At 42.8% G+C, this 27,416-nt stretch overlaps 1 protein-coding gene across 4 annotated transcripts in view; it reads right to left on the reverse strand.

Annotated features, from left to right (window-relative positions):
- Nucleotides 1–27,416, reverse strand: part of PRKAG2 (protein kinase AMP-activated non-catalytic subunit gamma 2) — a 208,357-nt gene that overhangs the window by 126,278 nt on the left and 54,663 nt on the right. For 3 of the 4 annotated variants that reach the window (XM_068673385.1, XM_068673386.1, XM_068673387.1), the window contains exons 2-3: nucleotides 16,234–16,305; nucleotides 3,991–4,270 (exon numbers count right to left, since the gene is read on the reverse strand). In XM_068673385.1, the coding sequence (XP_068529486.1) occupies nucleotides 3,991–4,270; nucleotides 16,234–16,305 (352 nt within the window). Of the gene's footprint in view, nucleotides 1–3,990; nucleotides 4,271–16,233; nucleotides 16,306–24,762; nucleotides 24,787–27,416 lie in introns of those variants that run through there. The other variant, XM_068673388.1, reaches the window with a different exon arrangement.

A 27,416-nucleotide genomic window follows, 5' to 3' on the forward strand; every position in this document is an offset into this window, starting at 1 on the left:
TCGGTAAAGTGATGCTCTCCTGATTTACTTGTACATGTATTATTTCTGAGGTGAGAGCTCACGCAAGACCATGGAAAAATATAGGCTGAGTTGTGTTTTCTTCCAGTGCAGGTCATCCTCCTGAGTTTACTTTGGATCACCTTAGTTTGCTTTACTTCTATACATGAGGTGCTGCCTTGGGCTTTGCTGTTCTGAAATTCCTGAACCAAAGGGGCTGCACTGGGGGCCAAGAACAAATCCCAGTGATAAGAATCCCACTGAGTTTCCATCAGGATGGGCCAAGGCATCTGGAGCATCTCCTGTCTTTTCAAAGGTGGGACACTGGGCATGAAGCCCCAGCCTGTAGTTTGCTGTTTCAAAGCTGTGCATCCAGCTAAGGACTTTTTGCAGGAAGGTATCTTTCACTTCAAGGCAGTTATTTAGGTCAGAGTTATGGGGTTGTGGCCAGCTGTTGAACTGGGGTAACCAAAAGGAAAAGACACAAAGATGAGCTTTTGGTTATTGCCAGAGAGAGAGAGAAAAAAAAAAATTAAAGATGAGCAAATGCTTTAAAATCCTAGCCTGACACTGGGAAACGTTTCAAACCTCATGTCTGCAGATCACTTTCTGCTTTAATATTGTCCTAATCATTAATATCCTTGCTGAACTGCGTATATTCGAGGGGCAAAATAACTTCACTGGGAAAAGAGCAGCTACATGGGAAAGAAAACACTGCAAATGTCACACATAGCCTTTGAAATGAAAACAAGCGAGGAAGAAGTTGCTTCCAAGACAAACAAGGGATACACAGAGTAACAGGTTAGTCTGTGTTTTGAACAAGGCGTGGGAGGAGGAAGCGGAGGAAAGATGGGGGATGTTATTTACAAGGAAGACGGCATATACTTCCCTCACATACTGCTGCAGGATAATAGGGGAAGGAGTGTAGGGTGGGCTCAGTTCAAGTAAAGTGAGGAGAAAAAAAAAAGCAAGCTACAAACCCTGTGGGCTTTTACCTGCTGCTTTTGTCAGTCATGGGTTGCCTGGGTAAGTGCAGATTTGCTATAAACCAGAAGGGAAGGCTCCAGTGACGAATTTCACAGAGCAGCTGAGGCTGGGAAGGACATCTGGTGGTCTCTGGTCCAGCCCCTGCTCAAAGCAGGGCTGCAACTTCTGGTTGGGGTGCTCAGAGCCTCGTCCTGTCACATTATTAAAATCTGCAAGGAAGCAGTTTCACAGCCCTCTGGTCCCCTGCTCCAATGCCATGCCACCCCCAACAGGAACATTTGGCTTACGTCTACCTGAAGCTTCCCCTGGGGCCTCCTGGCCTTCCTTTGTGCATCACTGAGATGCTTTGGCTCTGCCTTCTCCATAACCCCCAATAGGTAACTAATGACAGCTAAAAGGTCTTCTCCTCCTCCTTTTTCCCCATATACCATGTGCTCCAACCCTGACCAACCTCATTTCATTTCAATAGCATTAACCCATTTCATTTCAATAGTACTAACCCAGCGCCAGCAGCTGATCACCTGTAACAGCAGGCAAGCACAGCAAGCCCACGTGATTTCAGCTCGCTGTCCTTTTCGGAAGAAATAAAGCAACCTAACCCTCCTTCCTTTTTAACATGGGTGTCCCAAGCTGCTTGAGAAAATGGGATTTTAATCACTTAGGATGAGGCAATTCTGAGCAGTGAGGCATTCAGGTAGCTTCATAAAAGAAGCCATGTGCTGTTTTGGCTCTTCTCAGAGCTCTGCAGCTTGGCACCTGCACAAAGGTCTGAAATATCTGGTCTGAGGGGTCTCTGAGAAGTCTGGTCACTCAGAAAATGCTGCTCGGCCTACACAGACTTTGTTTTGAGTGGGACATAGTCATTTAACTTAGTGCTTCATGGTACATAGGGTTATTCTTTGCCACACAGCAGAATGTAAAAGTTTTGCCTGTGAAAAACTACGTAACACAACAAAACTGTTGGTTTTTGTAAGTGTCCTGATGTCCTTGTTAAATACAATTCAGTTAAATATAGCACACCCTAAGAGCCTAATTCATTACCAACCCCTGTTTAGCACACTGAATAAAATCTCCGTTAACGTGGCAGAGTGAAGAGCGTGTATCTGCATAAGTGTCTCTTACAGAGAGCTTAACGATGTGAAAGCACCTGGTATGGATTGCTCTGCAGATTAAAAAAAAAAGAAAAAAGCTGCAGAATGAGACAAGTTATCAATTTTAATACAAATTTCAGTCAACACACCCTTTGCAAGAGGCCCTAAAAACAAAAGACCACAGACACCCAAGCCCAGCACAATTCCTGCAATGCTCTCTGGAGTCACAGGACCATGGGGATCTTCTGTTAGCTCAGAAATAGCATGGCCCCGTTCCAAGCCCGCCCCTGCGACAGTGATGTGACCTTATCGAAAGGGTTTTGCTGACTACTGGAAGATTTCTTTATTTAAAATTCTGATGTACCTAGCTAGGATCAGACTTAAGTGCTGCTATTTGCTTGGATAACTTCGTCAAAACGTCACACAATGGCTTTGCTATGCAGTGTGTATTGATGCACACTCTGCAAGCTCTTCTGGGTGCACTGAATCAGCTCCATACTCCCTGTGCAACATTGAAACCTATCTGGACCAGCAAAAAGAGCTCAGATGAACTGTAGTTATTGTGAGGCTTGAGAAAAAGGGGAGCATAAACAGTGTGTTTAAACTTTAAGTTGAGAAGAGCAAATGCCCTTGAATAGAGTGATGCTTGCAGTAAAGTTGTTGTCCTTCAGAAATACTGACTCTCCTGCTTTTAGTCTCCTGAAGGTGTTTCAGAGACAGGCAAGGACTGGAAAAGGTGCCATTTCAACTAAGCTGCAGCAGAATAAACAGATAAACAAAACGAAAAATCCACTACGGGTCTGTATAGCTGTGTTCACGTGCACAGAAGTTGCTATGAAATGATTTGTTCTGATTAAAGCCAGCATTTTGAAGAGAAATACTAATGATGAAGGTTTTTCTACACCATTTACAAGCCATGAAAAATTTTCAATACTTTACAGTAAACATACATTTTGGTGTATGCATCACTAATTCTGCACCTACATCGTCTCAAAAGATCTGACCAAAAAAATAAATTGAAGAAATTAAGTTATTTTTCTTGAGATAAGAAATTAAGTTATTTCTTCTGTTAGCAGAAAGGAAAGTCTGACAGTCCAGCACCTTCAGTGGCACGACGTTGTTCCTCTCTTTCCCTGGTAACTCAGTCCCCTTCCTGCAGCCAATGTCCCCTAGACAGAGTGGCCACAACTGCTTGTAGATTGACCCTGGGAACCTTTACTCAACGAGAAAGCCTTAAAATCAAAGCCTTTTCCCAACCCTGCTCATTTGAGTTGTAGAAATGGTATATTACTCCACGGGCTGGTGAAGAAGCAAAATTTGTTCCTGATGCAAAGTAGGCAACTGCTCCGAACCATGGAGGTCTACCACATCTTTCATGCAGCAAAGAAGCTCAAACACCCCTTTGGTGGTCATTTGATCAGAAACATGTACCATTTATCGCTATCTAGTCAAGGCTTCTCTTTTTCCCCAACAACAGGGCAAAGAGATACCAGATAGAAACCTGCTGAAATTCTCCATGGAGTCTACAGAAACAAGCCTCCCTCAGCTCCCAAGATGAGGTCCTTTCTGTGCCCACCTCCACCACAAACCCCATGACTGCTTGAGTTCTTCTCGAGCCCTGGAGCTGACACTCAACCAGCCCTGGTGAAACTGCTTGGGAACTCCCCCTGACACAGGAGCAGGATTCCTAGGCAAAGTTTTGAAGCGTGATTTCCCTCCTCAGCCCTGTGCAGGTGTCCTGCAGAAGTCATTCCCTACTCGCCAGCCAAAGCAACCCCAAACACATGGTCAGTGAAAGCAATAACGAACAATTAGCACATGCCTCATCTGCACTTACTTCACTACCGCAGGTAAAGAATGGGCCAAGCCCAGAGGTACTGTGTATCTTCCTGAAATAACATGAGCAATTTCTTACTTTTTCTTGATCTGGAGAAAAACTTGATGCCCCCAGGAGAGGTAGACGGGTTAGAATTGGGGGAGGACTCTTTGGAGGAGGACCTGAAGATCCCACTGAAGCTCATTCGGCGTGGGGAGCGTGGGGGAGACTCCTGGTAGGGGAAGGGGAAGACTGTTTTGGGTGAGCCGGGGCTATGTTTGGATCTCACAGGGGCAGAAACGGGACTGGAAGGTCGGTTCTGGAGCCCTTTGGAGAAAAGGCCTTTTGAAGGGCTGCCTGCAGAGTAGCTTTCTTCCACCTGAGGAGAAGAGAAAAAAGGAAGAAAAAGAAAAAGCACCATTAATTCACTTCAGCTTGTGCCACTGGGATCTCAGAACTTGTCTCAACACAGTCGTTCCTGTTTATTTGGGCTATGGATTAGCCAGGCACATATAGATGCATATGTGCCACCTCTCTGGGCTCCATGCTGCCCGTGGCTGTTAAAGATGACCTGAATTTCACCAAAAAAGTAAAATCATGTGCATAAACTTTATTATCACACATACAATTCTGGATATTTTTAGTAAAAAAATGTATTTTTTTATTTTATTAGCCACATATTCTTATTCCTTCCCTGGAAAACTTAAAGGTGACTGGCAATAAATGTACATAGGGCAAGCACAGTACCCTAAAGTCTTCCTCTTGCATTTAAGCACCCATCTGTAGCACTTAAGTCTCCTCCACGCAATACAGCACAGCAGAGAGCACAAGGTCCCAAGCACCTGGCAGGTCTCTACAACACCAGGCACTGCTACTTTCAACTCCAGTCCCAAAATAGAGAGACCATTTTAGAGTAGCAATGTTCTAGCTAATTAGCCTGGCCTCCAGTTTGGGCATGACCTTTCCAACAGCTCTGTCTCTTCTGGGACCTGTGCTGGCTTTCCAGCCAGCGGGAATATCTGTGCGCAACACAGCACAGCACTGTGCAGGCTCGCCCAGTGAGGGAGTGGGGGGAAATCCAGAAAAACAACCCAAAAAAAGGAGCAAAGATGAAATTCTCCCCACATGCAATTAACAGAAGCCTACCCAAACCGCTGTGGGATTTGCCTGTGCCTGAGCTATATGCAGAGTTTATTTCCTTCTGGATGAAAAAAACACTCCTGTGGGCATGAGGCTTCTTTTTTAGCTGGGGTCATTTCTCGTGAATGAAGGGCCTTGTTTCTGGCAGACGGCAGCGCTGGGTTTCAGGTCTGCAGGGAAGGCAAAAGCAAAGGCCACGGCTTATGCACCCATGGGCACAGCGTGCTGCCTCCTGCACAAGTCATGCTGAGGTCCAAGCCATTTGCATGCCTCCTCATTCCCCAGTTATGCAAAAAAAAAGGGAGGTATGGGGCAGACCACAACTCCTGCCTGCCAGGCACACCCGATATGCGTCAGTCGAGCCGGGCAGGGGTGTTGTTGCCATGGGAGGAACGGTGGGGAAAATAACAGCTTTGATTAGAAAGACTTAAATGAAAGAAAGGATGAAAGCTGGAATGGGTCCTGCTGTGTGGGAACTGCAGAAGGGCCTGCAGAGATCGTGGTCTCTCCTTTGGGAAGGTTCCCAACCTGAAAGGCCTGTGGTACTTCATCTGGGAGATGGGCACCAACAGCATGGGTCACCAGCAGCAACACAGAGCCCCACTGGCATGGCAGAGCCCTGCACAGCTGATGAACTCTGCCCTGTGCTCCTCTGAGCAGCATGGAAATGGCTGGCAAGATGCACAACTGCTTTTTATACCCGCACACTTATTTTTTATAGCACAGAAAAGAATGTCTTGGCAATACCTGTCCTTTTGCAGAAGCATTAGAGGAGCAGTTGCCCTCATAGGGAAATTTTTGGAATGGATAAATCAATTCTAACTAAGCACTGGATACAAACAGCAACAAGAGACTCTTGACTCTTGATTCATCAGAAAAGAAAATATAGTGTTTCATGCTTAACGCAGTGGCCTGAGCCCTCCAACTCCATCACGGTTTTGTGTGCAGTCTTGAAAACTCATTTCTATTCCACATCTATTCTGCTGTGAGGACAGTATCTCCTCAAGTACCACTCTAACTCCTCTGGCACGCAGATTGTCTCGTGGTGAGTATTTATCATGAAGAATAGGGCACAATCCCTCAGCTGAGACTTGGAATAATTAACATACTATAAATAAATTAATAAAAAAACTGCATTTTTGTTATGGGTAAACAGTCTCAAAGTGGTAACTTTTTCATAAAAGCTCATTAACTTCACTAAAATATCATCTGTAGATCACCCGAGACTCCTTACACGTGGTTCTCTTCTAACTACACAGCCCAGGAAACAACCAAGTAGCACAACAGCACCTCCACTCTACTGCTAAATCTACTGCCTGAAAGCTGGGAGTAAGAAGTACATTTTCAAGTTCATTTTGCTCATAATACAAATCTGCCACCACTACTATAATTTAGGACTGTTTCCAAGACTGTAATTTCATTATATTGTTTTTCCTAAAGTGACAAGCGATGAAATTTGTAAAGCTAAGAGAAGGCCGTCCTTCTGGTGCCACCTTTAATATTTCACGCATCTTTTTTTGCATGCTTATTTGATTATAACCAAACACGGACAGCAGACACTTCAAAAGACTATGCTGTCTTCACGGGATAAAGCAATTCTAGAAATGTAAAATGTCAAGGAACAATTTGTCAAATAAAATCAGTATTGCCTTGCACGCACAAGCCAGACATGGAAGCAAAATGTTCTCGAATTCTGAAGAGAAGCAGTGGGATGTTTTTATTTATTGCAATCACAACCAGTTGCTTTCCCTCCATCACGCCAGGCAGTTGAATTAGCTAATTGTTAGAGCACCAGGGGCACACTGCTAAATACACATGTGCATGCTACTAAATTAAAGGAAATTACTACAATGAATTCTTCCCCAGCTGCTCTACACATTAATTACATAAAGGTTACACCCCCCATCAAAGAGGATAAATACCTGTGATTTTGCTTGGGGAATTGCATCAGTATTTCTTTCTTAGAGTATTATTGGATGCTAATGATTGCGAGTTTTTAAAGATGATTAGGTGCTTCTCTGAATAAAATCAGCAGTAACGACAGCTATGACAGCACACGGAAAAGTCACGAGGCGATATTAATTTCCAGGCATCAGCTGGGAATGCAGAAGGATCTCTGCTGTGGAAGAAACTGCAGCATCCGATGCAGACCCAGAGTGACGACTCCAGCAGTGCTGCTGGAGGAAGGCTGCACAGCTAGATGGGTCCTCAGCCTGTTCTGCCTGCTTTTGGGGTTAATATCCTTGAAGCTGTGACAGGCAGGTGGGAACAAAACTCCCACACGTGCTTCTGAAATATAACTGTTTCCCCTGCTGAGCTGTAGCAGCAAGACAGTATTGCACCTTAGGTTCTCACATTAATAACCCTTTTAGATCAATTTGTGATGGCCCAGGAAAGCCAGTGGAGTGAGAATGAGCAGAAATATGAATCACACCTAGCAAATACACACAGTGATGGGGCTCATTTGACCCTGGCTGGATAATTGGGCTTTTGGAGATAAGTAGTGCAAACACCCGATGGAAGTACAATACAAATCAATGCACAAATAAGGCCTAATTAAACAAATTCAAAAACTGCCTGAGGTATGAAGATTTTTCACTTAAATAAAAATAAATAAATAAATCAAAACCAAACAACTACCAACAAAACATCCCCTGTGTTGGCTTTGTGCAGAACCTACACGGGGTCCTTGAGCCCTAACCCTGGGCTCCCTGAGCCTTACAACTGGTAATGCTGGAGAGGCAGAAATCTCAGCTTCTGAGCTCAGGTCTGCAGAGAACAGAGCAGCTGGAATAGGGCTAAACTAGCAGATGGGTAATAGAAGAATAAACGAGTGCCAGTGCAGCCCTACCCTCAGTCTGCAGGGATGTGCTCCCCGCTGAGGTTAAGCAGCTGAGCAGAGCCTCATGCTTGATTACATGTGCTGTTTCTGGTGACTGGCTTTAGCTGTTTAAGGCTTACATAGCACTGAGTAAATGTATCCCCAAATGCCATAAGACTACCACCAGTGTTCATGCTTCAGAGCACAAAAGGAGCCTCAGCTGGGGACTGGGGGGAAACCTTGCCACGTTTTATAAACTGAGTGATCTTAGGCAGGCTCCTAAAATGTATCCAGAGCTGGCTGCTGTTGAAAATAAAGCAAAGAATGAGAGGAGAGTTGCACTGCTTTACATCGAGCAGACGTGCTTTCAGTTTTCTGAATGGAACGTAAAGTGGTAGCTTGGCACCTGTCCCAAGCTGGGCAGCTCTGGAAGATTTCATCTCAGCAAACAGCATCCTCACGGCTCCCCTTGTCCTTTCACCTGGATGAGGGGCTCTCTGCCTCCCTAATCTCTTCTTCCTTTCCCACAACAATTCACATTGATGGCTCAGAGCCATTCCGTGGTGGACCATCAGGCCTGCATCTTCATTTCCCATGGTCATTTTCAACAAACTCCTTGATGACAAAAATCCCAGCATAAACCCCCACCAGTTCCAGACTACCCCATACCAGTGAGCGAGATACAGCTGGACACAGGCCCAAACCATCACACAGATGTTTTTTTTTTTTTTTTCCCTGCTTGCTTACCACCCACTGAGGATTTAACCTGTGTTGTGAGCACTCCCCAGGCACTACCTGGGTTTGGGGAGAGCTCAGGCAAGAGACAGGCCCAGACTGCATGTGGTCACCCTGTGCTAGTGGGTTCAAGAGTCTGGCCCTACGGCAGGACTGGGCCCAAACCCAGCATTTCTGGAGCAAGAGAACTGTCCCTGACCTCTCTTACTACTGCTATTGACATATCCCAAGTATCTTGTGCTGGTAGGAATTATCCATCCTGAAGGTCTTCCAGATCTTCCTGTATAAGGCACTTCTCTAAATCCAAAAACACCCCCCTGTCTTTGTATCACCAACAATTTTCATTAGAATTTCTATTTTTCTGTGCCTTACTACCAAAGTTCAGCCCAAGGACTGAGGTTGGGAAGTGCCACCAGCTCTGTCCCTCCACCCAACAGTCATCCTTTCGATACCAGCCTGCCATCTCTACATTAAAATATTTTCTTACCTAATTTGCAATCTTCTTATTTTACAAGAAAGATTAAAGCACATTACATTGAATCACCGTATGATAACCCCCAATGCAATGCACTGAGACCAAACTATTCGTCCTTCACCACAAACCAGACTCTCATCATCCACACATGAGCTGTCTCAGTCTTGCCTCTTCTCACACACAGACACAAGTTTTCCCAACATTGTCATTTTCTTTCTCCTGCTTCGTATTGAAATTTGGATCCCTTTTCTCTTTTGCCAACTTATGTCCTCTCTAGGAAGCCATCTGTGTTCCCAGCCTAGAATTTAAGGACTGCTTAACTGCAGGGAAGAGAAGTGTCCTGTCGAAGAGTTGTGGCCAGAAGAATGAATGAGCTGTGCTGAGAAGACTCTGACCAAGAGCAGGCAGAAGCTGTGTCAGACCCGTAGAAACCCTGGCTCTGTCCTTGTCCTTACCCCAGCACCTCTCTGCAGCCATCTCCACTGCTCTCCTAGAGGCAGAGGGCCCTTTGACAGGCACACAGCCTCCCTCAGAGATGCCCTTATTGTCTACTTCAGGAATCGCCTTGGATTTTCTTATTCCTTCTCCATTTTGGACAAACTCATCTCTCCTTGGATGTGCTACAGCTCCCCTCTGGGGTGACTGACTCCTGCCACAATCCCTTCCCATCTGGGATTTACAAAGCTCAGTATCTCTGAAAAATCTCTGGCTTTGAGTCAGTTACTGGTGAATTTAGATTCATTTTCAGAACAGTCTGAAAATAAATAAATAAAAAAAAAGAAACCAACACCCTGTATGGAATATGAACGAGCTCAAACTAAACAGCCCCAAAGCTTCAAAATGTTTCCGAATTTAAGTGGAAGTTATTAAAAGTTCCTGAGCTCTGCTCATTTCTTCTCCAGCTCCAAAAAATTAGCACACTTATGGAGCATTTGAGTTTTGTTTGCTTTTACAACAGTGAGTTATTTGACCTTTATTTTGCCTCTTCTCTTAAAAAAAAATTGGAAGGCGAATAACAAGAAAGGAATCGCCTCCCACCATCCTTGTCAGGGACAGTAAGCACAATTAAAGACGACACACCAGATAGATGTCTGCACTTATTTCCTGCCCTTCTGCTGAATCTCAATAAAAAAGCCCTTTGATAAACTTAATTGGATGATTCCCTCATTCTGGTGGAATAAAAGAGCTCACAGAATCACAAGAACTGACTTCATTAGCCCGAAAGGTAATGAAGGACTTACTCTCCCAGGCACCATCAGGCTGCATTCACCACCATTAGTTCCCTTGGTTCTGCTTGAGCAATAACAATTGGGATGACAACGTGTTTTACGGGATCAGAGATGTCACTTCCCAAAACTAAAATACAATGACACTTCCCAAAATTAAAATACAATGGGATGAGACTGGCTGATCTGGCAGGCCCTGAGAGCCCTGCATGGCCATCCGTTGGGTTGGGTTTCCCACAGCAAGCAGGAGCATGCTGGAAGGAAGGTGAAAGCAGGACTGGCTCCAGGTGAGATGAGGATGGCTCCTTGTTCTATTTCCTAACCATAAAAGTTTCTGTTGAAGCAGCAGAGGGGAAGGAGGCAGGCATAGGGCAGTGCAGACATTGTCACACGTATCCTCGTGCCAAGGTTTGCTGCATCCACTGCAGGTGCCCCGAGCCGAGGCTGCCGCAGTGCCTGGGACATGCTCCCCATCCTTCCTGCCGAGGCCAGCTCACTGTTCACAAAGAAACGGATAACTAAAGGCTGAGAAAAAATAAATCAAAAGGAGATTTGTTATCTGGTTGAGAGGGGGATAAAAATCAGACTTTTTTTGCTTCTCCTCCCTGTTCTACCATTTATGAGTCACCGCACAAAGCAAAAACAATGCTGGGACCAGAACCAGGGCAAAGCGCTCCCCTGAGTCTTTCAGTACTGGAGTCATTCCTCAGATCTTTTCTGATCCTAGTTCATCAACATTTTCCTGCATTACTGACAGCAGAACTGTAAGTCAGTGACAGATGCAGTCATAACAAAACCTACATTTTGCCCTGTTCATTGGTTTGCACGTCCAAAAAATGAAAGTAATCCTTTAGCCATCACATCACATCCAGAATCTATGTACAGATGATTACCTACAGCTGCTCTCAAAACCTAATCAAAGTTTTATGAAAGATTTTCCAAAAATAAAGTCTTCATTATTTGCTCCTAGGTGTAACTGCTCAGTTTGGCCAACCTGAAATGGGCAGTCTGCTTGTAAAATGTGTTTTAAGTGACTCAGGTCGTTCTGCATTGGAGACTTTCCTGCTCTCTTCCCCCTCATTTTTCTATGAACTACAAACTGCAATTTGCAATTTGTACAGTAATGAGCCTGTATTTCTTTCAAGTCACTGATAAAGTAATATATAGTAGAGCAACAGTATGTTTTGTCTGCCTAGAAACAAAATTTTCCACTGATGAGTCTCAACTTATTTTATCAGCAAGGTTTTATTCATTTAGTAGGCTCCACATTTGGTCAGTATCATTCCACGTTCTTAAATCTAAATGTCCTGTGATACATTTTTATGTGTATGACACCAATACATTTTCCAACTAAATTTATAATCTCATTTAAAAAGCCAAATTCTCATAAAGAACTGTTTGCCATTAATTCCAATCAAAATGAGTCTATTGTAATAGCATTATTAACTATCCAGTATTAGATATTTCATTGTTTTACCCAGGACTAATGCCACACTGACAAATCTGAAAATTATCCTAATTACAGGCATTGTAAATATTAACATAATAATTGCTTTTTTTTTTTTTTTCCCCCAGTCTTCTGCAATCTCCTCTCTGCTCCAAGATTTATTCAAAATCATCACTAATCAACCAGTTCATTCAGAGCTGTTTTATCAAGGTTGTTTGGTTTTAATTTTAAAATGTCTAGCGGTGGTATCTTCCATTTTAAATGCCCTTGAGTCATTAATGGGACAGAGTCACCATTGTCATCTAAGATAAACATCTCACCTGCTTCTTCTCCATGTAGAGAAAACACAGTCAATGCACACTTATTTTTCAAACTTTCTCCTATATTTTATTAACAAATCTATTCTTTCTCTAAAGTGACAGAGCAATATTATTTTTTGAACTTCTTCCTATTCCTCTCCCCTCCATATATAATTTGCTCCCCATGGACAGTTTTCTCCTGTCGTTTTCTTCTCACAGTCATTCACAGTTCCAGGCTTTCATCTGAAAGAAATGGTTTCCTGTAATTCCCACACCTCTTCCTGTAACCTACATTTTAGATGAAAGACCTATAAATATTCCAAGTGTTAACAGCTCTAAAATTGCTAGTGCCACCTTGGTGCAGAGGGGCACTCATCCCTGACTGCCACCCTGCCACATTGTGCCATCATTATTTTCTGTTCTCCAGCTCAACATCATTCAGGATTCTCCAGTCCTCTAAACCTTTCCCCCCGCCCTCCCCCCTCACTTCTGCTGTCTTTTCCCAGACTGAGGCAATCTAGTATATTTAATTGTGTCTTAACTCCGAGTTATCCTCATCTATACTAATGTATTTAATGATCCTGTAAGGTTATTCTGCGAGAATTAACGCCAATTCTGGAGAGTCTTTGAGTATGGGGCAATCAGTAGCACCAATAATTTTGGACAAAACCACCAGCACAAGTATTAAAGCACTTTGTCAGGCAACAAGAAAGGCCACAATATCTGCCACAGGCACAAGAGCCACCTTGCTGCATCAAATCACACCAAAAAAAATCTCTGCAAGAGTCTGCAGAGAATTATACTCTGCCCTCAAGAGAGGAAGGTGAAACCCACCCCGTCCCCTTCCTGCCATCAGGTTACAAAGCAAAGAAGAATACATCAGATATAATAATAACAATGCCAAAGAAAGTGATCAAGGCTAAACTTCATGAAATATATGCCACATTCCCACCACTGCCAAAAAATTCTGATGTGAGAAAGTAATTCTGCACTTGAGTTCCTAGCTGTGAAATGAGGATTATTGTCACAGAATGATGATTGAGAGGCACTCACATGGTGAAGTGCTGAGAATCCTTGTGAAAAATGTTAATACAATTTCTAAAAGCTTTTCACAAAAAAAAAAAAAAAAAAAAAAAAAAGAAAGAAAAAAAGCACCGGTATTAAATTAATCACAGATCAGATAGACAGGCTGTGAACTACTCTTCTCCAACTTGATATATAGCCCAGGTGACAGAAGAGTTAAGTGCAGGAAGACATCTCTGATTAATTGCCAGTCTCCAACATGGCTGGTGAATGGAAAAGTCATGGTATTGATGAAATATTGGCTTAGAGAATGCAAAAGTTACAGATCACACTGTGATTTCAAATTTGAACAAAGAAAAACCATTTCACTTGAAAGTGAACAGTAACTTGGGAACTTCTCTGTCCCCTCTGCAGAGGCCACTGGGATGAGGTTCAACATGGGTAAGTGCCGGGTCCTGCACTTGGGTCACAACAACCCCACGCAGTGCTACAGGCTTGGGGGAGAGTGGCTGGAAAGCTGTGGAGAGGAAAAGGATCTGAGGGTGCTGATTGATGCTCACCTGAGCATGAGCCGGCAGTGTGCCCAGGTGGACAAGAAGGCCAACAGCATCCTGGCCTGTATCAGGAGTAGTGCAGCCAGCAGGAGCAGGGAGGTGATCGTCCCCCTGTACTCTGCTCTGCTGAGGCTGCACCTCAAGTGCTGTGTTCAGCTTTGGGTCCCTCAGTACACGAAGGACATCGAGGCCCTGGAGCATGTCCAGAGCAGGGCTACGAAGCTGGTGAAGGGCCTGGAGCACAAGTCCTGTGAGGAGCAGCTGAGGGCACTGGGGGTGTTTGGTCTAGGGAAGAGGAGGCTCAGGGGAGACCTCATTGCTCTCTGCAACTACCCGGAAGGAAGGTGTGGGGAGCTGGGGGTCGGCCTCTTCTCACAGGTAACTGGTGGTGGGACCAGAGGGAATGACCTCAAGTTGTGCCAGTGGAGGTTCAGGTGGGAAATGAGGAGGCATTTCTACTCAGAAAGAGCAGTCAGGTGTTGGGACGGGTTGCCCAGGGAGGTGGTGGTGTCACCGTCCCTGGGGGTGTTCAAGGAGAGGTTGGACATGGTTTAGTGGGTGACACTGGTGGTAGGGGGATGGTAGGACCAGATGATCTTGAAGGTCTTTTTCAACATTGATAATTCTATTAACTTCTTTGTGTAGCACCAGCAGGACCTGGCAAACTTTTAGTTTAAATGAAATAAGATCCTGCAGTCTGATGCTAGTCATAAACAGCAAAGATCCCATCCTTCACATTAAGAAGAAAAATGATATTTAGAATGAGATGTGTGGCAATGGATTTCATTAGATGATCTCTTTTTTATCATAAATTGAGCACTGGCAGCTGGTCTTTTATCACTTTGTTGCAGGTTTTGAGCAAAGATCTTGATTAGGAAAAAAAATATCTTGGTCTTATACACTCAATCAGAAAGGTCAGTTAAAAAAACAATTTCAGATGTCAAGCCCCAAATGATTATTACAAAGTTAATCACACTTCCACATAAAGAATTTGACCCAGGTTTGGGAGGGAAATAAAATGCATCCCTTGAAATTGCAAAAAGGGGTAACTACTGAAATTTCTTCCAGTTCTTCCCAAGTCAACCACTCATTAAAAAAAGTATCCCAAGACCAGTAAGAGAAAAAATGGGGACTTCATAAATGGTAAAGTGGAACTTGTTAAACGATATCACATAACACTACACACAAGGAACATTAGCTTTAGCATGTTTTTTTTTCTTTGGGACTGAGATTCATGCAGCTTCCCTACCTTCCTTTGGGAGAAATCAAGTTTCAGTTAGGAACACCTGCATTCTCCCAGCATGACATCCCTTTCCAAAACCATCATATTGTTCACTTTATTCAACCCACCAAAAAAATCCCTTTTGATAACACTGTTTATTTTAGCTTCCTTGGCATCTATGAGTTCCTCTGAGTTCATCAGTGATTCCTGTGTCACAGTTTTAAAAGGTCCAGTGCAGAAAAGAACAATGCCAATGTTATAAACATACTCATTTACTAATGGATTGCAGAAGATTTTAAACAACTGTCCTTTGCTGTGAGGTGTAAAGGAATAGAAACTCATGCTGTCAACAGGGCTAAATTATTATCATTCTAGATGCAGATTAGCTTCACTAAGGAGATATTTATTGCTTCACCTGCCTTGAACTATAACTGCAGACTCTTTGACAAATGGCCTATAACAGGTTTAATCTTCAGAGAGGTCCATATCCTCGTAACTATTGTCATAAGTCTACTGCGTAGCTATAGATTAGCTTTTGGGGGTATCTATCGTTTACAGAAGTCTCTCTCCTCACCAAGTCCTAACTTGGCTGGTAGGGGGCTTACATTCAGCAGACCAACTTGTACATCAATGCTCTGTGAAAATTATGAGGCCAGGAACCTGAACAAGGCAGATGCTATGCACAATTTTTATTGCTTTGAAGAATGTGTAGGCACTGTCTAGCTGGTCCTAAAGTTGTCCATTGAATATGCTCATCTGATCATCTGAAAGTAAGCAGACTCTGAATGTATTGGTTTAATGTAATAGCAAGTTGTTGGAAAAAAAATGCTGGCAATGCCTACAGAAGGATAACCTTGAGTTAATCTCACATCAAGAAGGAAATATTCCGTCTTGTTTATGGGTAGATGCTACCACTATGACTCCAGCAATTGCAAGCAGTTCATTTTGGCAGCACCATGGATGGATGCTGAACAGTTAAACCCTCTGTAGCCTGATGACAGCCATTAGGAGGCAACTCAAGGAAGACAGACAGACAGCCACAGATGCCTATTTGGGCACTGCGTTTCTGTAGAAACACCACAAATTCTGGAAGCTGTTTTCCTGAGAATGCAGTTACCCAATACCACTTTATTGAATTACAACATTACACACAACATCTGCAGTTTCTAAAGGAACATCACCACAGAGGTTATCATTCTTTACAGGTGATAGCATTAAGCACTGTCATGATAAGGCCTGCAAAAATCACAACACTTGCCCTAGAGTATCTCTTTCGATGTGTTAATGGCATGGCAGGAAAGATTAAAACCCTGAGACTTTTTTAAGTCTAATAAATTGTGTTTATCTCCAAGGGACTCAGCCACTACAGTGAAAGTGAAGCTTTGGAAATAATATCCTACCTTGCGAGAAGCATTTTTGTCTGTGTTCTCCACATCACCGTCCAAGAATGGCATGGCAAAAGAGCTGAGATCCTGCCAGGAGAGAGAAGAAAAAATAATGTCCTCTATTAACGTCTTCTTCCTTCCATCAGAGCTCCCATGATTGTAGCCCACTCTGTTATTTCCAAAGTGCCCACTGCTTTACCCATAGCAACTGCTGAAAAGTAATAACGTGGGCTCTGATAATTCTCCTTGCCTATGAAAGGGAACAGATTTAAGTAACTAGTAAATAGAGAGCCCTTTGCAGCACTTCCAGTTCATCACCATCAAAAGGCATTCAGCATCTGGACAGCCAAAGCAGAAAGTCCTGTAAAAAGTTTCAAAAGGGGGGTACCCAAATCCCACGGAAAAAAAATTGTAGGAAATTACAATCTAACTATAGCCACTTGCTCAGCAAATGACCGATCTGGCCTTTAGTGGGGACTACAATCTTTGTTTAAAAAGTATTTATGGTGATAAAACCTGAATGAGAATATGTCAATGTTCTCAAAATAAGTAACATACATAGCAAAGAGGGAGAAAACAGAAACGTGGTGTTGAGGATGAGATAAACAATTCATTTTCACAAGGTAGAGGAGCCCCTTCTGTGACTAAATTCTGTGCAACTGGAGAAAATAAAGCCATAAGAAAAGCACACATGCTCATCTTTAACTAACAAAAACAAACTGTAATTATATTCTACCTCCTGCCGTCTGTTCTGTTTATGCTACTTCATGTTCCAGCCACGAGATTTTTAGGGCTCCTTTGTAAACGCATAATGAAATTTTCTGTGTTAGTGTCAAGTTTAGCATCTGTCTGATCAGAAAAGTAGATAATGAGTAACTCCATGAGCAAAAACATGGTTGTTAATGTTGCGTGCTGAAGAACTGAGGCTTGGATCCCAAGCCTCAATCTCAAAGTCAGGAAAACCTCCTCAACACAGAGCCTCTCTAATGCAAGGCATCACCCTTTAAATATAATGATTCAGAGCTTCTCTACCATCACATCTGCATCTCATTTAAAATTGCTCAAAACAAAAATAAATAGCAATTTCACTTAAACCTAATTTGAGATTAAATAGAGCTTAATTAAAAATTAGCACTGGCCGGGAAGTCTGCGAGGCTTGCTTGCCAAAAGGCCTTCAGAATTCTGAACAGCCACAGGTCTAATCACATCACATTGTGTAATCATACTAAATCCAAAATATGCTCAAAAATGTGTGTAACTTGGGCATAATCCTTGCAAGTGTTCGAAAATATTCTGGTTACATAATGAACAACAAAAATAAGGAACAAAATATTGAATTACTGGAACTGAAGCACATGGGAGTAACTCGTGCCAAGCTGGAAAGGGAAAAAAAAAGCAACCCCACTTGGCCAAACTGGCCCCGAGTCCCTAGGCCACAAACCAAAGTATTCATGACAAATAAGTGTGCTCCGAGCTATGTAAATTCAATGGGAACCATCTACCAAGGCCCAAACTACAAAGCACCAACCCAACTGTGTGTCACCCTCATCACCACGCTTTGACGTGTGTTTCACATCACGCTCGTTTGCAAATGCAAATGTAAGCAAATATTTCAAAACCAAAAGAAGAGTCAATTTGTTCGCTTGTATTTTCATTGTTATCAAGATTTGACAGGGGTTAAACCAGGCACCACAGGACCTTAAAGAGAAACTTCCGTATTAATTTGCTTATTTCTATCACTAATAAAGACCAAAATGACTCATGTACTCCATCTAAAAATTACCTAGCCATAAACAGTGTTTATAAACATTATCAATAAATGGATTATTATATTCCTACTTCATAGATTACCACAATAATTAAATAATAAATCTCTGTGAAGAATTTTAAGAACCTAATGGAAAGTTACACAAAATCATATCCCCTCATGTTTGCTTTAATTTAGCCAAAGGATTTGCCGACACTTTCTTTGACCCATCTTTGGTAGTGAAGAAGCTGGAATCTGATGTGTGCTAAATCATTTTCCATTAAATAAATCAAGGAAATAATACCTTTTGAGCTCCACATGTTAGCATCCCTATATCCCTACTTTCTGTAATTCACAAGGAGAAGACCTGCAGTTTGGGAAGGCTGGAGCCTGGAGGAAGAAAGTTGGTTTTTAAGGGGACACATACCTAGCAATTAGGGTTGAAAAAGCTGTCCAGGAAACCTGGAGCAGCTGGGAATGAAACCATTACTTCTCTTTTGAGCAGAAATGTTCAAAAACAGGAAGAGGTAGGTAGGCAGAATTATTTTCCTACCAGCTAAATTTCAGTTGCCAGTAACAATTCCAAGCTTAAAAATGGATACATGCTATATTCTAAAGCCTAGAAGTATGAAACCCACCTGATGATTTTATTCTATTTTGTAACTCTCAGATTCAATGGAGGTAAGTTTCCTTCATCTGTTTTCAAATGCAGAATCAGTACATCTCTGCTTACAGGTGGAAATAACTGGAGCCATACCAGAGCCTCCCTGGACAACATGAGACCTTTCTTGTCTGCTAGCGAACATTTAAGCAGGATAATTTTATTTGTAGTCCCATGACAGAGTCTGTAAGCATCTACCTAACAATATTTTCATCTTTCTCTTCTTCATGAGACTCCAGTTACAGAAGGAAAAAATGTATATATCAAAAGCCAGGCTGCAAATAGTGCTCTCTCAATTCCAGCCTGTTGGTTAAACAAGGAAATCTTGGGTGTTTCTTTGCTCTTTGTGTCTCTGCAGAATATAGAACAGATAATTTCTTTTTTTGTGTTGTTCTACATCCAGAAGCATATGCAGCTACAGGGTTGATGACACAGTACCTCTTAAAAAAAGAAAAAAGAATATAAAAAAAAAAAAGATAGGAACTGCTCCAAAAGTGTTGCAAAACACCTGTAACACCTCTTGACAAGCCAGTGGTTCAGCCTTGGCTCTTATTCTGTACCTGACTGCTCTGATCTTATGCTAACTGATACACATTGAAGGCTTGCTCTGCCATCATCACAGGACTTAAACTAGTCTTAGGCAGCTTTTTCACTCCTACAGAAAGCTGGCGATGCTGTTATCCACTAACGCTCTCCAGCTCTGCTTCATTACACTTGGTATAAATGCTCTAGAAAATCCCATGTTTTGGAGAGACATTAGAAAAACTTCTGCAAAGGTGTACAGTGGTATGTTGGTAAGAGCAAGATCCTTCTCATTTGAGACTGCAGAGCCCTGCATGAAGAACAAATGGTATCACCCCTTGTATCCATCATTTTTGCATCACTTGGAGAGAAAACTTCTACAGAGACCAAAGTCTGTGCACATCCCTGTAGTGGGAAAGGCTTCCAGAGGCTGCAGCTCCTAGTGGTGCTAACCTGGAATTAAGGTTATTCAAAGTCCATTTTGTAAAGTTTTGTGAGCTTTCCTGTCATGCTCCTGTTCCTCAGGAGGTCCTTCCCATTGCTCAGTGCAGACCAACAGCCAGACATCGGTCCTGTCATGCCCCATTAGAAAAAATGAGCTCTTGAACAGTTTAGATTTACTTTACAGCCACAAGGCTGGTTTAAATTTATATCCAGACACACACACAGAGCTACATCACTCCTTCCTGATTCCTCTCTTTTTCCTTGGACAGCCCTTATATCAGAATACTTGGAATTATTATTGGATATCTTGGGAAAACAACGACAACAAAAAAGTCCCTTTCTCAGAACTGTTTTGGAGAATAGGAAGGAAAACCACATTTTAGGATACAGAAAGCAAATATATCAGCTGGCAACATGCAGCCAAATGGCAGCAGGAGCAAGGTGTGGTTCGCCAAGCAATTTTTCACCTTTTCCAACCAGTTTCAGTTTCTTTCCTTACCAGGGAGAATTCCTGCCAAAAAAAATCCTGCCCAGACACACTGGTCTGGACGCGGCTGCAGTTGGGGACCTTGGTGTCAGAAAAGAGTTTCCAGCAATTCTGTTGCAGAGGCAGCAAGCTTAAATAACAAACCACTAAAGCCTTGAATCCAGTAAGCGACATAGTTGGAATAAAAAGGATTTATTATTATTATTGTTATTTTTGTTTTGTTTCAAGGCTGCTTTGGCAGCCAGGCTAAAAAAGCTTCCCTGCAATGGCTGAAGCCGGTGAGCCAGTAAGGCATAACAGGATGGGCTGTGATTGACAGGTCAGAGACCTATTTCCAAAGTGTTTTGGGTGGGAGTAAGACTTGTTTTATGGTCCTGATCAACAGTAGTCTACCCATCTTCCTCCTCAAAGGCAAAGGGGGAGAAAATACGATGAAAAGGGCTCAAGGGTTGAGATAAGGACAGGGAGGTCACTCACCATTTATCGTCATGGGCAAAACAGACTCAGCATAGGGAGATTAAAGTAATTTATTGCCTATCATTAGTGAAGTAGCACAATGAAAAACCAAAAGCAAACCACAAACACCCCACGGCCCATCTCTGATGTAAGGCTGAGTCCCTCTGCTACAAACAACTTCAGGAGCCCACTGGAGGTAGTAGCAGCATCATGCAGTCCTGACTACTGATGGTCCCACCTATGAGACATCACTTTTCTGCTTCACTAACTTCTATGTATGTGCTAGGACTGCACCAAATTTAAGGACGTGAGACGCCTGCCAGACAACGCAGTCTCTTTGTAAAATATAACTCAGGCAGGAGGTAACAATTTACTGAGAAGGTTTCTCAGTATGGGGACATGGCTCCTTTAATAAATAAGGAAAACAAGATACTGAGAAATTAAGAGTGCCAAAGACTGATGATCTCATAAAGCACTGCTAAAAATTGCACTCCTCAGCATCTCAACTTTACAAGCCTCTCGGGGTCTCCTCTTCTGCTAACATTACTGAGCACATCAACTGTCCTACCAAGGACAAAGAAAGTCAGGATATTTATTCACATAGTTGTGAACCACTTCTTTCAGCTCAGTCTGTGCACCAGCAGATTTTCTTATTTTTTTTTTTAGATCAGCCTTGGTTTGTACCTATTACAAGCCTATAGGGAATTCTGAATAGTAAATATACTACATATGCTAATAGCCCGTGAGCAGAATCCAAACTCTGAACTCTGTGGAATAGGGTGCATAGCTCAACCGCTCTGATTGCATTAAAATTTTCCTTTTAGGAGAAGAAGCCTTTTACGATTTATATCAACTCAAATATTCCTATTGCACGTGGAATGATTCAAAACTGACCTACACGGGAATTTCTGTCCTTCTGATTCTGTTGTTTTGATATAACAGGCATAGTATTGTAGGACTTGCTACACGGCTTTATTCCTTTGGGAGTAGGTTGCTCATTGCTTTGCTTTTCTCCCTCCCCCATGCCATCTAGACTGCAGCATGTGTTTTGGAGACAGATATATAAATCGCACTGTGAGACATAGGATGCTGGTGACTAAGTCTCAGGATGACTCAATGGGAGTGGGCAGTAACAGATGTACAAAGCTGGTTACATTTGTGCAAGCCAGCTTTGTACTTCACAGGGCTATGGCAATTTATTTGTGTACTGTTACTTTTAAGGCTGTTCACATTAAAAATGAACAATTGAGTGGGTCTGGACAGTTTGAGATGGTAGAAATGAGCTATAGAGGCTCGATTTTGTCCACAGCATGAAGATGCCAGAAGCACCGTGGTCCTTGGTGACTCTGCAGGACCAGTTGCACAAAATTCAGTGTCAAGGTGGACACAGTACCAGGCTAACAGAGGGTGTAACACCCTAATTTTTTAAAATAAGTTAAAATAAATAAATGACCTGCCTGGAAGAAATGGGAAATATTCAGTCCCAAAGAGGCACAATCTGAAAAGTTAGGGAGCTATGGCTGGCTGAAATCCAACACAGAACTCGGTATGTGAAGATCACCATCCATCTGGTGATTATTCAATGTCCTATAGCAAAAAAACTTGGCAGTCTCAGCTGCAACAACAAACAAGCAAAGAACTAAAGAGCTACTGAAGCTACTTCTCCCCTGTTCTCACTTGTGGGTTGCCTGGCTTGAGTTGCCACCACTTGATCTGAAAGAGCTGCTAAAACTGAGAATTTCTCGGAGAAGGGGATAGAGATAGAAATGAAACCTGTAATTCCTTGGTATTTCCCTCAAACAGCTGTCCAAGCTGCTCATCCTGAGTTATCCTGACCATGAGACACTGGCAGCCTCCAGCACACCCTTCCAAACCTCTCGACTGATCCTGACCTTAAACTAGAGCCAGCAGCCCACAGCAAGAGTACCTCTTCTTCTGAGGCTGTAGGCAAGGTTCATCAAAAAAACCTGCCAAGAGATCATGGACTGCTTTTTGTTTTTCTCTCAATCTCAGAACTAAACCACCAGAACACATTCCTACGCTGCTCACGGAAAAGCTGAAATTTTCTTTCAAGTCTGTGCTCTCCTGCCAGGAAACACCTCGGTAGCTTCTTGGTGATTCAGCCTTTGCAACCGAGCTGAGCACAGCCTGGAGCACTCAGACCTGGAGTGGGATGTGATGTCCACAGAGCCCAGGGTGGTACAGAAACATTGTGATGAAGAGCACTGCTCTCACCTAACCAGAACATCACACACCATCACTGGGGGATCTCCGACACAGCCTGAGCAAGATCCCTAAGCACACGACAGCCTGGTTTGTCAGCTCCTGCACACCAAGAACCACACAGCACAGTGACTGGCAGCATGCGTATTACAACAGCAGATGGACAACCTAGCGAAAGCGTAAATAACAAAATGTCATTAAAAAAAAATAAAAGAAAGAAAAAGAACAGCAGAGCAAGCAAGTCAGGGAGGAAAACAAAATTCTCAATATTCCCCGTGACACCACGGTCCACATGCAGTGTCTGCAGTGGCTGGCTCCTGCACAGATCCAGCCTATGGAAAAAATCTGTTGCCTTTTAGATGTTGCAGCTTGCTTTACAAGTATAAAGCTCCCTACTAACAGGGGAGCAAGGCTGGATGTCCCCCAGTGCTCCACAGTCTCTGGTGGTTACAAGCTCTTTATTAAGCTGAATTTTTAGGTGCTCAGCCTAAGACAACCTTTCTCTGGCTAGGCATTTCCTCCAAGAAACAACCAAAGTTAAGACAGGCAAGGTGAAAGCAGAAGAGAACATACCTCAGCCCTGGTGAATGTGATCAGATGAACAATGAGATGATCGGATGAACGATGAGGGAGTTAAGAAACAACCAGAAGAGATACCACTGCAGGGAGAGATGGCAAGAGACTGCCAATGTTCAGATGGCTCATCTCGGTGCCAACAGAATTGCTTTCCAATACTTACATAAACGACACACAGAATCCCAAGGTATTTGCAGAGAAAAAGTACACATTTTCTATAAAACATAATGTCAGCCACAGTGGAAGAGCAGAACCACAGGAAACAAAAGATGATTTTGCCATTATGTAATGAAAACACTTGAGACGCTACAGCATGGGGGCAATCTGACGGGATTCAAAGCCGGGATCATCATGAGTCTTTCTAAATCATCTCCATGCTTTATCTGCTTAAGAAATCACTGTAGTTGACATTTTGATGCTTTTCTTCACTCTCTGTAGGCCAAATCTCTTAGAAAAACATTTCCTCAAGGAAGAACAAAAAGAAACAGAATCAGAGCCGAAAACCTCCAGCTGACGGCATTATCTGAGAAATCCTTAAAGGGTTCCCCCTTGCATGCATCTCACTAAAAAAGGTGGCAGAGATTTTCTGCCTGGTGTGAATGCCATAAGCACTTGAACTACAACTATTTTTTGCAGTTCGCCGCATTTAGGAAGACAGCTGCCTACTGCCTCCTCTTTCCATTCTTTTCAGTTAATAACCATGAATAATCCCAACAATTAGAAAAAAATAATAGCTGGAAAGCCAGGTAAGTGCTTAGAGTTGGAAAGCCAGGTAAATTAGGAACCTACTCTGATCAAGAAGTCCCTCAGCTAAAAAAAGAAAGTAAAAAAAAGTTTAGAAGCAAAGAGAAAATGAGGTGAGGAAATGAAGAGCAGGATGCCTATGTGCTTGGTGTGCTGAAGACCTGAATAGGAGCTCAACTGGGACAACTCATAGAGCCCACAATGAAGGAAGATTTCCAAGTTCATGCTTTCCTGATGTACACTCCTTTGTGACTGCAACTGCAGAAAAAAAAAAAAAATCAAATCTACAAAATTTACAGTCACTTTGCTATAGCTTTTCTTACAGTTTTAGCACCAACTGTAAAAAGAAACCATTTTTTGCAGGATGCTTAATTTCATAGGATAGACTATTTGTTTTTCTTTTCCCCAAAGAATGGATTCTCCACCCTCTGAGCTCTTTACACATTTTGCTGGAGCTGGCAATGTAAAAAGCCCTCAAGGACAGAAGGAAGATCAAATTTTCAGAGATAATCCAGAAAACACTGTCTCAGTCACAGTACAGTACTCTGCCTTAAATCCAGCTTGCATGTCCCTCAGTCTCACCCTAGGCTTTGAGCTGAGAGATGCTGAGAGCTGCAAAGATTTGGTACCTTTATTATTTTTTTCTAGTTAGTGGTGTCATGTAATACTAATAAATTACATTACATTTTTCATCCCATGGGAATCCAAGCAGCTTTACAAACTGCACATCCAGTCCAGAATTGCTTCACAAGTGATGAGACTTTCATTGCCTGTGCTGACTTCCTGGCTTACCTGGGGGAAAACATCAAGGACAAGATATCTGTCATCGAAAGCACTAGTCATCTACCCCACACTTCTTGTCTAGCCTCCCATTACAGAGCTCGGGGAAAAGCCAGCATCTCCACTGGGGTATTTGTTCCCATTCTCCTTGTGCAGGGCTCCAGGGAAAGGTCGGACAACTTGCTTACACTTCGGATGGTTCAGCACAGGATGAACGAACCCTGACTTTCACCTCTCCTTCTTTACTGCTTATGAAGTAGGAATAAAATCATTTATTTTCCCATTTCCCTCTATTTAGAAAGCGAAGCATCCCGAGTAGGGACCGCGTCGTACTACGGGCACGTCTACACGGCAATCACGAGCGTGGCTTAACCCAGCTCGGCACCGCACCGACAGCAGTGTAGCCATGACAACACACGGCCTAGCGTAGGCTGCACAATCCCCGCGGGAGGCTGAGTAAATACTCTGGTAATTTAGCTCACTTTGAGCTCCTCGCTCCCGCTGTTGTACGGCTGTCGGGACTGAGCCGGGCTAATTTACGCCCAGCTTCAATCACGTCTTCGCCTGCGGTCTAGACACGCCATGGGCGTCCATACAGTGGGTGGCACACTGAGATCCCAAACTCTGGCATTTCTAAGTGTTATCAAAATGTACATTTTCTTCACCCAGCTTTGGCTGCTGTATAGAAGACATAGTTAACTCTTTGATGGAGTGAGCACCCATTGGAGTCAAATTGAGGGAGACACCATGTCCAACTGAAAAAGAATTTAACTTTTAAGTTAAACAAAACAAAATAAAATTAAGAAAATAGGCCTGCTGTATGAGCACAGAGAGAACCCAGTTCTTTAGAGAAGGGGCATGATCTAAGGGAAACGTCCAAGGGTGAGGTCCAAGCACCTCACACTGCCAGGCCTCCTCACACCCTGGCCACTTGCTAAGGCTGCCTCTAGGGATGTGCTTCAAAAGCTTCAAAGCTGTGCTCAAAAAAGGTGTTAGAAGACAAAAATGACCATCTCTGGAAGAAAGATGGAGAGAATATTTGCCCATCTGGAAAATCTTGTGAACAATGAGACTAATGGAACAAGACATAAAAAGGGATTACTCATTCTCACTTGAGATAGCCATCACTGAAAATAATTTTTTGCAGTGGGTCCAGTTTGGAAATAATCTTCATATGGAATGGGAAGGACAGATATAAGACAGAATAAGGTGTTTTTTTAACTAGTTACTGTACATGCAATACTAAAATGTTAAAATGAATATCCCCCCCCAAATAAATTGCAGGCTTCTTTCAAGGGCTGTGGTTTTTATTGGTATGTACTACTTTTTTTCCAGAAATTGTTCCCCGTTTAGATCCAGTACAGGGAAAATGCCTTAAAAATGAGCCATATGCACTTCTTTAATAAGTCTAATTTCAGCCATCTAACTCTTCATGTGCCCATTCAGGCACCACGATTACGATGGACCTGGGTGAACACACTGTGGAGAAAAGACAAGTAAGCACACTTATATTCAGGTAAGTCTTATTTAAAAATTGAGCTTGATATATATATATACACACACACATATGTTGCCAAAAGTTGTTTCTGCCTTATGTATTGTTTTTTAAACCCAGCAGACACTGGTGAGCTGTAACAGGCAAACCTGCATTTGGTTTGGCTGGCAGTCTGTACATGAAAATGGTTCAAAAAGCATTTGATCCTGCCTGGAGCGCGTGGGACATGCTTCCAAGCCAGCAGGGTGCTCTGGACATGGTGACAGATGGACAGAGTATGAGCCTGGCACGGGAGAGGCCATTTGAGAAGTGTCGGCTGCTCCAAGACATGTGGCAGACAGTCCCAACCCAGTTTTCACCAAATATCAAACCTCCCTTTGGAATCACCAAGCCAGGCTCTGCCAGAGGCATCAGGAGGGACTCTGCTTGCGGCTCACCCCATCACGGACACCTGTTGTGCCAAGGGGCTTCACCAAAAACCTCCCAAACAAGCACCCAAGCAGGACACAAAACTAAGCAAAGACAAAAAAGCCATTTTTTTCTTAAGGTGAATTAAAACAACAAGCAGGAAACCTTGATTCAAAATAACATTTTTTATTCTTGATTGGCTTTCTATTTTTATACAGAGCAGAATACTACCGAAAGCTAAGTTCATGCAAGTAATATGGCCCTCAAAATATATTGGCTGTTTTTCTCATTAAAATGAGAATTTCAATCTATGTGTATTAAATAGCTGTGCAGTTATTAATTAGTATGCCTTTAAGTTTTATTGACATTTACCTTGAGCTCCTTTACCTTTTGCATTAGGATGCAAATTTGCATTAGGATGCAGATTGGGCTGCCCACAAACAGGCATTATAAGCAGCAAAAAACCTACTAAAAAAGTGTCTCTTCCATCAGAGGAAGAGGTTAAGTTCATCAAAACATATCAGTTCTAAAAGCAAAAGCATTAGTACCTACAGTGAGAAACAGAAGCAGACTGTCACTGCTGACTGTGTCCTCCAGGGTTTACAAGTGCTAGAGCTCATCTCACAGGGAGTTTTTTTTTCTTTTACTCACATAT

The sequence above is a fragment of the Anas acuta genome, chromosome 2, assembly GCF_963932015.1.
Source record: "Anas acuta chromosome 2, bAnaAcu1.1, whole genome shotgun sequence".
Taxonomy (NCBI): domain Eukaryota; kingdom Metazoa; phylum Chordata; class Aves; order Anseriformes; family Anatidae; genus Anas; species Anas acuta.